Here is a 10,700-nt window from a genome sequence, read left to right on the forward strand (position 1 = left end):
CCGAACAACGTGAGGACTGAAGGATCTTTACTGAATGAAGCAGCAGCAGAGTGAGACCTCTGACATCACTCACATCTCTGTGAAGCTCAGTTCAGGTTGCAGCCTGCTGACAAACACACTGAAGATCCATGTAGAACCACACACATACACACACACACAGATACACACACACACACACAGGTGAACATGTAATGAAGGACGAGCTCAGTCACATTAGCTGCATATTTATAAACTCATTTACATTCAGTTACAAGATATAAAAAGTAATTATACATCTGCAGATCATAAACGCTCTGTAAAAAATGACTTCATTAACATAATGCCACGTGATTGGTTCTCAGGATGAAATGAATTATGGGTAATGTAGGGTTGAGCCACAGAAGCACTGCTGGTCCACAGTCTGCTCCATAAGAAGCAGATCTGCTGTCAATCATTGACTGTAGTGATGACGCCACAGCTGTGTGATGATGTCACTCGCTCTCTGTGGTGTAGATGCGATACATCAGTGTGACGATGGTCGCTGCCAGAGCGGGAATCAACCAGTTTGACCACCAGCTGCCAGAGAGAGAGAGAGAGAGAGAGAGAGAGAGCTGTTATCTGTGTGTGTGTGTATCTGTGTGTGTACCTGTATGTGTGTGTGTGTATCCGTGTGTGTGTGTGTATCTGTGTGTAACTCTGTGTGTGTACCTGTATGTGTATGTGTGTGTATCTGTGTGTAACTCTGTGTGTGTACCTGGTCTCTTCCTTCAGTGTGGTCACCAGTGTTTCCTGTCAAACAAACAGCAGACTCTGTTAGCTGTACCAGACTACATCTCCCATAATGCACCTGAACTCAGCCCAAACACTCACCACAGGTTTGGCGATCTTCTCTCTGTCGTCCTGCAGATACACACAGACAGGCAGTCATGTTACACTGCATTACCTCACACACACACACAGACACACACACTGACCGGGTGCAGCTCTCCTATCACCATGCTGCTCGCCATCTCTCTGGCGTCGGTGGAATGTCCCACGTCCTCAAAGCTCTCGGTGGCGTCGCCTCCTGCCTGCTCCCTCAGCACCTCCTCCCCTCCTGGGTGCTGACAGACACACACACACACACATATGTCTCAGAGTAACATTAGACAAATAAAAATGTCCCCATTTCACCTCCATCAGAGTCCTGTCAATGATCTACTGGCCCTGTCACACACACACACACTCTTGACCTGCAGTGAACCATTCTAACCTGCCCTCCTCTGACCTCTCTCTCAGACATGTCTCCGTGTCTTTGCGTCTCTGACAGAACTATGAGGAGCTCCTGTTCGTTGGACCTGATGGTCAGCCCGCTGCTCTGACAGTCAAAGGTCCAAACTGTCCTCAGTCTGAGTACTACTGAGTGAGCTGAGGACAAGTCCGGCCCCGTCGTCATGGAAACTGTCAGAGAGTTCAGGGGGACACCAGTCTGCTTCAATGAGCTCCATTTAAATCAACCAACAGTAGAATTTAACATAAATCTGTCTTTATATTTGTCCTAATGTTAAGTAATTGACTTGCTGACAACCAGCTGCTTCCACCTGTGGCTTCTTTAACACAGAGGTCATGGTGTTGTTGTTGGAATCTGATGGCCCCCTCTCTCTCTCTGAGGTCCCTCTCGGAGCCTGCCTGGTCCCCCTGAGGTTCTGAGTGTTTTACACCAAGCACAGGGCGAACAGAGCTCCAGACTCAGCCGGGGCTCTGCTTCACTTCCTGCTTCCTCCCAGCACCCAGCGCCCCCTCACCTCCTCCAGGAACTTGGTGACATCGTAGACTTTGTTGTGGATGATGATCCAGGTGGACTTGAAGGAGTTCTGCTCCTCGACCTCTGCCAGTCTGTAGTATTTCACTCCTGCGGGGCTCCTCTCCTCCGTCTCACCCATCTCGGACCGTGTGGACGTGACGAGCCGCAGGCGGCGGACAGGAGCGGGACACGGCCTGTGGGCGGTTATATAATCCCGGGAAATGAGTAAGAACCGTGACTCCGAACAAACGGCAACATTTCCCCACAGAGCACAACTTCCAGCGCGGTCAGCGACAGCCGAGCTCCACTGCACTTCCGGCACCGCCTTCAAAATAAAGCTCTGCTGTATTTGAGGTTAATAAAAATAAGACAAATCAACTATTGTAAAACTCGGAAGGGAATGTGTTTTTATTTAATGGTGCTTCATTAGTCTGCAAATCAACCAAACCCAAAGTTGAATAAAAAGATATTAACTAAAGTAAAAGCAGATTTAATTAAATAATAATTACAGAACGTACGTTCTAGACAACTGTGAGTTAATACTAAAATGAATAATTATTATATATACGTATGTGGGTGTAAATAACAACAACCCGGCGTTTTTAGATCTGAATTTGTCGCGTCATGATTTAATTTTGAAACAGTGACTTCCGGTGTGAACGCCTTTGTTAGCGGTCACTTGATGATGAGGAACAGCCCACACTAACCCCGCCCACACCGCTCACCTAGCCATGCCATTGGTCATTCACTTCCACCCTACGACCTATGGGAGTCTCTGATTGGCCCGCTCCCCTGTCACTCATTAGCTGGTTGTGGGCGAGGAAACGAGGCTAAAGTTCAGCGACTCTCAAGGAAACTGGCTTGTTGTCACGCAACAGAGCGGGTTATCTCACGCATCGCACGGAATGAGTGTGTTCCTGCCGGATGTGTGAGCTGCTGATGTGAAACTTATCACACAACACCGCAGAAAGTGTTTTATTTCACTTCCGTGGCTCTGCGGCGGGAAAACGTGTCCACAACAAATCAAAGATTGTCTATTAATCAGGCCTGAGGAGCCGTCACTCCCACTGAGACGGCGAATTAATAAACTTCACCTGTTCAAACAGACTAGGATTAAAACACAGTGTTAGAAAAGTCCTTTAAATGACTCTAACTCACCGGATACTTATTTTATTTGTGTTTTATTTAAAACAAACCAGAGTTTTTCCCTGCACGAGTCTCAAACAACCAGGAGGAGTCAGAGCTCTTCACCTCCGTTCACCCATCTTTGGCTAAATGTGAGTTTGTCCAGTTTCGGTTTATTTGGTGAAAATGTCTCTTTTCTGAGATAATTGTCTTCAAACTAAGACTCCGTCCAGAAGGTGACCCCCCGCCGCGGCCTGGTTTAAGGGTTAATGTGAGCTACGTCACTGACACAAACCAAACAGATTAGCTAACGTTAGCCGCTGTTAGCTTCTCCTAGCTTGTTTAGGCTAACAGGACATTTTGAGGCTGAAGCTGTGAGAACTTTCCTTTAATCCAGAAGTTACTTTGTTCTGTTGTCTGAAAAGCTTTTAGTCATTAAGGTAAGAAAAATTGTATTTTATTTAATATTTTATTATATTTATTTATGTATATTTTATTTTATTTGAACCAATTTTCCTTTTTTAAATTTCAGTACAGTAATCTTAAAACATAAGAAATGTTTAATCAGTAAATATGTTTGATGCATCATGAATTTTTTTGTAAAGAAGTTAATTGACAGTATTTACATTTAGACACCTGTCATAATATCAAATAATGAGTTTTGTAGTTTGGAATTGGAAATTAGCTTCATGATGGAGGTAGTTTAAGGTTCTTTTTAGCCCTCAATGTCCTTTAGAATGCCATCAAAACTTGCTGATGACTTGCTCCTGTGTGTGTGTGTGTGTGTGTGTGTGTGTGTGTGTGTAGGATGAGTGGAAGCATCCCACCATCAATATTTTTTCTCGGCCTTCCTGACCTGAAGAATCTGGTCTCTGTGACCCTGACTGTGCGGGGGCAGGATGAGGACGTGAGGAGCAAACAGATCAAGACGTGCAGGTGAGTGAGGGGTTAACACTCAACGATACGCTACATGAAGTTGTTCTGGTGCTTGGATTCTTCTTCACACAGTTTAAACTGTCTCTGGATGTGATGTGTGTCGGTATAAGTTATTTACAGCATTATGTGTTTGATAAGAGGGGCGATGGCTGCGCAGCTGTCCACCTCAGAGAGAGGACTAAAGGAACTTGTTCATCATTTCACAGTGTGAAGGACAGCATCACTGTGCCCCTGACCGTGTGTGTGTGTCTCTCACAGAGAGCTGGTGCTGCTGTACTCCGATGTTCTGGCCTGTCCTGCTCTGGACTCCTTCAGTGATATCACTGTTGTCATAGCTGTAAGACACACACCACACACACACAGACACACACAAACATTCATGTTTGCGTGCCAACACTTACCGAGCAGAGACACGCAGCCAAAATATTTGGTCTGGATTCCAGACATTGCTTGTGTGACTACACACACACACACACACCCTTTTTAACCCACTGCATTCATTTTCACACGAACCCTAAAACACACAGACCTCTGAAGGTTGCACTTTCAGGGACTTCTGCACAAACACACACAGACAGATGAACACACAGATGGATGAGGTCAATGTCAGAAACAGCTCTGTGTGTTTGTTGTCTTTTAAATATCAGAGAGGGAAATGCAGCGTTAGACCCCGTTCACCCCGTTTTTTTCTGAGTCTGAACATCATGAATCTGGATATATCAAACTACGACAGCTTTACCCCGAGTTTATTTTCCATAGGGCTACAAAGGAATAAACTGTGTTTTGAATGAAAAAAAACAAAAGAACGAGGGTCACAGGGAAAAAACACATGCGCAAACGTCCTACCGCGGCATAAACAGACTCTATTATACTATGTTCCACCTAACGGTTTGGGGGACAACAAAGAAGCCGGATTGAGCATGTGTGTGATAGCCAGAGTTGAAAATAGGTCTGAACATATCCATCTTAAAGGCGAGCTGGATTCAATCCCACTCTAGCTGGAGCGACCTTCTCCAGTGTGGATGGGGCCTAATAATAAAGCTCTTTTATCATTTGTTCTTTCAGACTTTGTTCTGGCTGATAAAGCTCACAGTATTTAGCAGGTGATGGTTTAATCTGATCTCTTCCTGCAGATTGCTTTTTTTCAGACAGGAGTCCTGCAGATGTTTGGACTGCGGCGCACCCTGCAGGTGGGCCACTAGCCTGACAGTCTGTGTCCTCTCTGTAGTCCTTCATAAGTCACATTATTACAGATCCCAGGGCACTTGAAGTCAATGAAAGCTGGTGTGTCTTGTGTGTTTGTGTGTCTGTGTGTTTGTGTGTGTGTAGCTGGGCCCTGCTCGGTGTGTGTTTCCAGGTGACCTCCAGTGTTGTCTGTCCTACTCTCTGATCACCAGACTGAGTCCCATCTGGAACAAAGCTGGACTCTTCCTCATCTCTGGTAAAGACATGCACACATCTTTACAGACACAGATGTTTGTGTATGCACACACAAACCTCGACAGATGTGTGTCTGACTTTAACTCAGACTACACCTTCAGTGCTGGACTGACTGCTGCTGTCATCTTCATAGCAAAGTCCAACCTGTAATCGCTGCTCTGATGCACAACATTTGTTATCACAGTCAAGGTTGTGTGTAGCGATCAGAGTGACTGATGTGTGTTGCAACACTTGATTGAGCCTTCACCGCTGCCTGAGTCTGACTCAGTAAATGATATGTGTTCCTAGGAAGGGATTTCCTGACTGAGAGTGGAAGGCTGAATGCTGTCAGTGAGTTCCTCCCCTGTCTGAGTTTATGCAGCGCACACAGTGCACCTGATGACACATTTGGAGAGAGAGAAGTAAAAGACAGAAGTAAAACTGTGTGTGTGTGTGTTAGGCATGGAGTTGAACACCAGAGAGGGCCGGCTGTGCCTCAGCATTGAAGCCAGCACTGTGCGCCTGCCCCTGACCACAGTGAGAGAGCAGAAGCACGCATCAATTTTTGAACGCTGAACATGTTTTATGGAAACCAAGCATGTCACAGTAGAAAGATAATGTGTGTGTGTCTGTGTGTGTCTCAGCTGGAGGACTTTGACCTCCCTCGATTGGTGCTGCACAGGTTTTGCAGTGAACCTGACTTTGTCATCCACCCCGGCGGGGCCATCTGGTGTCACGTCCTTCCCAGGTAGGACAGCGCCACCTGCTGGACACAAACACACAACAAACAGGCCTTCAGAGGGTCGGAGCCCTCTGAATGACTATGGCCTGGATGGCTGAGAGTGACACTGTCAGAGGCTCCTCTTCTTAAAACCTCTCACCTCAGTGTGTGTGTCTCCCCCTCCTGCCTCATGTTCAGTCAGTGTGTGCTCATTGGTCACTGCAGCATGAAGTCTTGTGGCTCTATGGAAACAACACACACATCACACTTCAACAACAGGCGCAACAGGAGTTCCACGGGCTGTAGATCTTCACCTCTTGCTTCACTCCAGTCTGCACGTCAGCTGTAGAGCCTGCAGACTCATCAGATTTCTGTGAAGTGGCTGTTTGTCACATCTGAGTCAATCATTTTCCTGGTAGTACTGAGGAGTGACGAGTTTTTTTCCTGTACATGCAGATCACCAGCCCGTCGCAGCTATTCACACCCACGACCAATTGAACCCAGCAAGCCCTCGACATAGAAAGGCCCCCGGCGACAGAGTGAACCACCGCACCACCTTTATGTTTCTTTTAGTGACAACACTTTATTTTAGAGGAAATATGATGATTAGAATATAATTATATTCAGGAGTAGCTTCACCCCCCCCCCCTTTAGTCCCATCATTAGTTCTACGCCTTCAGGATGACTCCAGGGGGCTCAGTTTCAAAGTGTATAACTCGGATGAATGTCTTGACAGAATAAGATTTTTAAAAAGTAAAAGTTACATTTCTGACCAAAGTGTACATCACATATGATGCATTCAAGGACCATTGTAAAGTTCAAAGTGTGACTAGTCTGGTGAGTTTTAAAAAAAAGCACACAACACACCAGCTGACAAGTTTTAAGGTTCAGGGCTAATATAGAGATAATGCTGAATTTTAAGTGTGAACTGTGTTTAATTCTGGATAGATAAATGTCAGTGATGCTTTAAAAACAAAAAAGAGCGATTAATACACGAGAGGGAGGCTGTGTTATGATGACTGACCAGCAGGTGGAGCTGCAGCTCTGTAGACTCACACCTGATATGTTGGTGTAAGCAGCGGCTGAAGCTTTAGGTTTACTTTGTGTGTGTGTGTGTAGCATGAAGAAAGGGCAGATCATCACCATCAGCCGTCAGCTGCCAAGTGAGGGACCATTTAGAACATACAGAGACCTGCAGAGCCACTGGAACCACCTGGTACACAGACACACACTCGCAGCAGTTTTGAACCTTACTGCAGCTCTTCAACCCATCTGTGTGTGTGTCTGTGTGTGTCTGTGTGTCTGTGTGTTCCAGTATGGTTACAGACTCCCGGAGCTGGCAGAGGAAGAGGTGGTGTACTGCAGTGTGTACTTCAGACCTGTTGGAGAAAAACTCTTTACGTATCCTAAAGCTGAACTCGGTGTGATGACGAAGACGACACCTGCTCCCTGCTGCTAACACACCTTTGTAGGTGTGAGTACATCATGCTGTTAGGTTCTTTGACCTCCGTTCCGAGCAGCTATCCTCTGAGTTGTATTCGCCTGCAGCCGGTGCAGCGCTGTCCTCGAGTCGACCTGCAGGGGGTGCTGGGCTACTTCCTGTCTGACATCAGGGGAAGGCTGCACAGTGTGTGTGGCTTCCCTGCACGCTTGACCAGCAAACCCTGTTACCACAGTGTGAGCCTGAACACTGCTGCATCTGTACAGGTACACACGCAATGTGTGTGTGTGTGTGTTTGTGTGTGTGTGTGTGTGAAGGACAGAGGGACAGTGATTATAGAAGTATTTCCCAGCCTGTGACTTCCTCACAGACAGTTTGATGACCACAGAGGACAGAAGGTTCTCTCTTGTGGATTATTTTGTCCAGCGGTCACCTTTAATACAAGAAAAGCTCTGCCTCACCATCCCATCATAAGCAGAGAAAGCTTACAGAGATAAAGATAACGTCCCGTAGGTGTTTGTTCAGGGGCTGAAACACTTTCTGCAGATAACCATCATACATTTCTCTCATTTCATCTCCCAGTAAATCCCTGTGACAGCTCCTCTCCTCACAGCTGGTGTCTATGATACTTTGAATCAGCGGTAATCCACGCTCCATTTCTTAAGCAGCACACTCTGAAGTTTATAATGATACATCATGAAACATCTCTGCTCTAACACACTAATGGAGCAGCTGCAATTAAACTCATTTCTCACACTGAGGCCTGAGGCTGCAGAAAGCTGGTTCAGTTGTCACAGGGAGCAGCAGGTGGAGACAGTCGACCATCGCTCACACAGTGAAGCTAAAATATTTCAGCTCATGTTCATCGTCCAGGGAACGGTCTCTGTTGGGGACGCTCTGAAACACTGACTGAGTCTCTGATAATATTTCAATACAAGTCGTGTTTGTGTTGATGTAGTTACTGCTGAGGTAAAGACTTGATTTGGTCTGTTCACCCACTGTGTACCACCAGAAGGTAAACGCCACAGGGCTTGATCATTGCCACTCTCGTTTATTAGGTTTGGCCTGAAAACATTTCTCTGGCAGCGGCTCAACACAGAATAAGGAAGGAGCATGAAAGACCCGATCGGTGGGTTCTTCTTTTGTTTCATTAGGACCTAATGTCTCCCTCTCTTCTTAGGCCTTGGATGGTGAGCAGATCAACCTGGCCGCCTCCTTCTCCATCAGGTCAGTTCTCACACAGCTGCCTGTACCTCCACCCTCCCAGCCTGTGAAGCCCTCTTTCAGCTCACAGCCACCAGCCTGGACCCCTCACTCCCAGCAGGATGGAGCTCCATGGCATCTGGATAACGGCGGTGGATTCAGGGAAGATGCTGCCAGGCCGTCCTTGTATTCCTCCTCCTGTCCTTCATTTTCTGCTTCCAGTTCCTCTGTTTGCGGGTCAGCTCTACGCTCCTCCTCCCCCTCTAACGTCTTTTCAGTGCCAGTGTTCCAGCCAGTTGCATCTTCAGCCTCCTCCTCATCTGTCCCACCCTACCTGCCATTCTCCTCTACCCCCTTCTCCTCTTCCTCAGTCTTCCATGCAGCTTCATCCATCAAATCCTCTTTGCTTCCAGTTTTTCAGCCACCTTCCTCCTTCACCTCCTCCATTTCCTGCTCAGTCCTCCCTCCTCTTTCTCAGCCAACTCAAACCCTGCAGAAGCCTCCACCTAAGCTGATTCCCATCTTCAGGAAGAAGCATCCATCACATGTGAACATGGCCGTGCTGCGCGACCAGAAGCTGAATGGAGGCAGGGAGAAGGGGAGGGTTACCCTGCCAGCCTGTGGGGAGAAGCCTCCCCTCTGTGTTTCTCCTTTTTCTTCTTTGCCGCCTGCATCGCTCCTAGTTCCTCCACCAACCGCCCCCCACTTTGGACGTCAGCCCAAACCTAAGAGCAGCACCGCTTCTCCACCCTTAGCACTCCCCAACGTCAGTCACATCTCCAGCCTCAGCCCTGCATCAAAGCCAAACCCCAGGCTCATCTTTGAAGCAAAGCCTGAGCTCAAGCTGTGGTCCAGCTGTAGATCCATTATGAAGGGCGCCTCTGAGAGTTCTGACTCTAAATGCAGCGATGAAACCACAGATCAGACATCAGCTGCACGTCCTCCTACATCCTCTGACATCTCCAGCAAGGAGAACCAGAGCAGCAAAAAGGTGAAGATGAGCACATTTGATTCCACCTGTAACTATAAATGGTTGTGATTTGCTAGCTCACAGAGAGCAGGGCAGGGATGTGTGAGGGTGGGGCAGTCCGGTATCTCATAACTGACCTGTGTTGTGTTTTTGTGTTTTTTCAGAGAGTTCTTTTTCAGTTGAAGCGAGAGAAATCCAGAGCTGCAACACGAGAGGTGGATGTGGAGAAAATGGCCAGAAGCAACCAGGTCAGGAGACAACAACTTTACTTCCTCATACTTATCTCACTTTATCTGTTGTCAGGGTTCAGGTTTAGGTTCTGAGTCCTGTTAAGCACCTTGAAATTAGAACAATAAGTCTGATGTTTTTTGGGGCTAATTACCATAACAGCTGGGAAACGTTTAAAGGCCAGGTTGACACTCAGAATTCCCCTCAAAGCTGCAGCTGTGAACACACCAAAGAAGAAAGCAGAGTCGATGGCAGCCTGTGCAGACAGGTTAACACAATCACAGAGGACATGTGACCGAACTGATTCTCCAAATGAGTCACAGTTGGAAATCACCTGGAAATTACCAGCATAATAAATGAGAAACACTTTTACCCTGATAAACATAACCACAAGGATCTGCATGATGTAAATCTGGTGTGTGTGTCTGTGTGCACTGCAGGTGTCTCCTCGGCCTTGTTTTACTGTTTTTATAGTGTGATATATATTTCCAGTGTTTCTGCTCCTGCCTCATGTTTAACTCCAGCTCAGCCATAAACATCCTGCAGCAGGACCGCAGCGCTAACATGATGTATTAAAGTGTGTTAGCGTGATGAATGGCGTACACAGAGTTCTGTCGGGCTCGGTTTCCTTACAAACATCCTCTCAGAGGACCGTTAAAGTGATGAATGGTCAGGAGGAGGTGGGAGCCCACAGGGAGCTGTGCACATTAATAACAGCATTCATCAGTTTTACAGCTCCAACCTGCAGCTTTTCAGGAACGCTGCGTCAGTTACAGCTTCACCACATGCATTGTTCTCTGTAACCTGACAAAGAGGAGGCCATCACCTGACGGGAGGGGGTGTGAGTGTTCTCATAAATTCATGTTTCTTCAGGGAATATTGGTGTTTAGTCTGC

At 47.0% G+C, this 10,700-nt stretch overlaps 2 protein-coding genes across 2 annotated transcripts; one reads left to right on the top strand and one right to left on the bottom strand.

The window, feature by feature from the left end:
* Nucleotides 1-208: 208 nt before the first annotated feature.
* On the bottom strand, nucleotides 209-2,064 carry LOC114453326 (cytochrome b5-like). Its single transcript, XM_028433192.1, has 5 exons — nucleotides 1,764-2,064; nucleotides 954-1,082; nucleotides 850-879; nucleotides 734-768; nucleotides 209-555 (listed from the first exon to the last, which is right to left on the bottom strand). Exons 1-5 carry the CDS (start codon nucleotides 1,899-1,901, stop codon nucleotides 471-473), a joined length of 417 nt encoding a protein of 138 aa, XP_028288993.1. The 5' UTR covers nucleotides 1,902-2,064; the 3' UTR covers nucleotides 209-470.
* Nucleotides 2,065-3,226: 1,162 nt separating this feature from the next.
* On the top strand, nucleotides 3,227-5,094 carry c20h18orf63 (chromosome 20 C18orf63 homolog). Its single transcript, XM_028433194.1, has 4 exons — nucleotides 3,227-3,327; nucleotides 3,695-3,823; nucleotides 4,082-4,160; nucleotides 4,957-5,094. The coding sequence occupies exons 2-4, from the start codon at nucleotides 3,696-3,698 to the stop codon at nucleotides 5,023-5,025; spliced, it is 276 nt and encodes a 91-aa protein (XP_028288995.1). The 5' UTR covers nucleotides 3,227-3,327; nucleotide 3,695; the 3' UTR covers nucleotides 5,026-5,094.
* The last annotated feature ends 5,606 nt before the right edge of the window (nucleotides 5,095-10,700 follow it).

Source organism: Parambassis ranga, chromosome 20, assembly GCF_900634625.1.
Source record: "Parambassis ranga chromosome 20, fParRan2.1, whole genome shotgun sequence".
NCBI classification, from domain to species: domain Eukaryota; kingdom Metazoa; phylum Chordata; class Actinopteri; family Ambassidae; genus Parambassis; species Parambassis ranga.

What these genes read in the sequence shown, in the direction of transcription:
- c20h18orf63 (XM_028433194.1), top strand. Translation starts at nt 3,696, where the DNA reads ATGAGTGGAAGCATCCCACCATCAATATTTTTTCTCGGCCTTCCTGAC. An exon ending in AAACAGATCAAGACGTGCAG is followed by an intron (nt 3,824 to 4,081) that starts GTGAGTGAGGGG and finishes TGTCTCTCACAG; the next exon opens with AGAGCTGGTGCTGCTGTACT. An exon ending in ATATCACTGTTGTCATAGCT is followed by an intron (nt 4,161 to 4,956) that starts GTAAGACACACA and finishes CTCTTCCTGCAG; the next exon opens with ATTGCTTTTTTTCAGACAGG.
- LOC114453326 (XM_028433192.1), bottom strand. Translation starts at nt 1,901, where the DNA reads ATGGGTGAGACGGAGGAGAGGAGCCCCGCAGGAGTGAAATACTACAGA. An exon ending in TCACCAAGTTCCTGGAGGAG is followed by an intron (nt 1,083 to 1,763) that starts GTGAGGGGGCGC and finishes TGTGTCTGTCAG; the next exon opens with CACCCAGGAGGGGAGGAGGT. An exon ending in TGATAGGAGAGCTGCACCCG is followed by an intron (nt 880 to 953) that starts GTCAGTGTGTGT and finishes GTGTATCTGCAG; the next exon opens with GACGACAGAGAGAAGATCGC.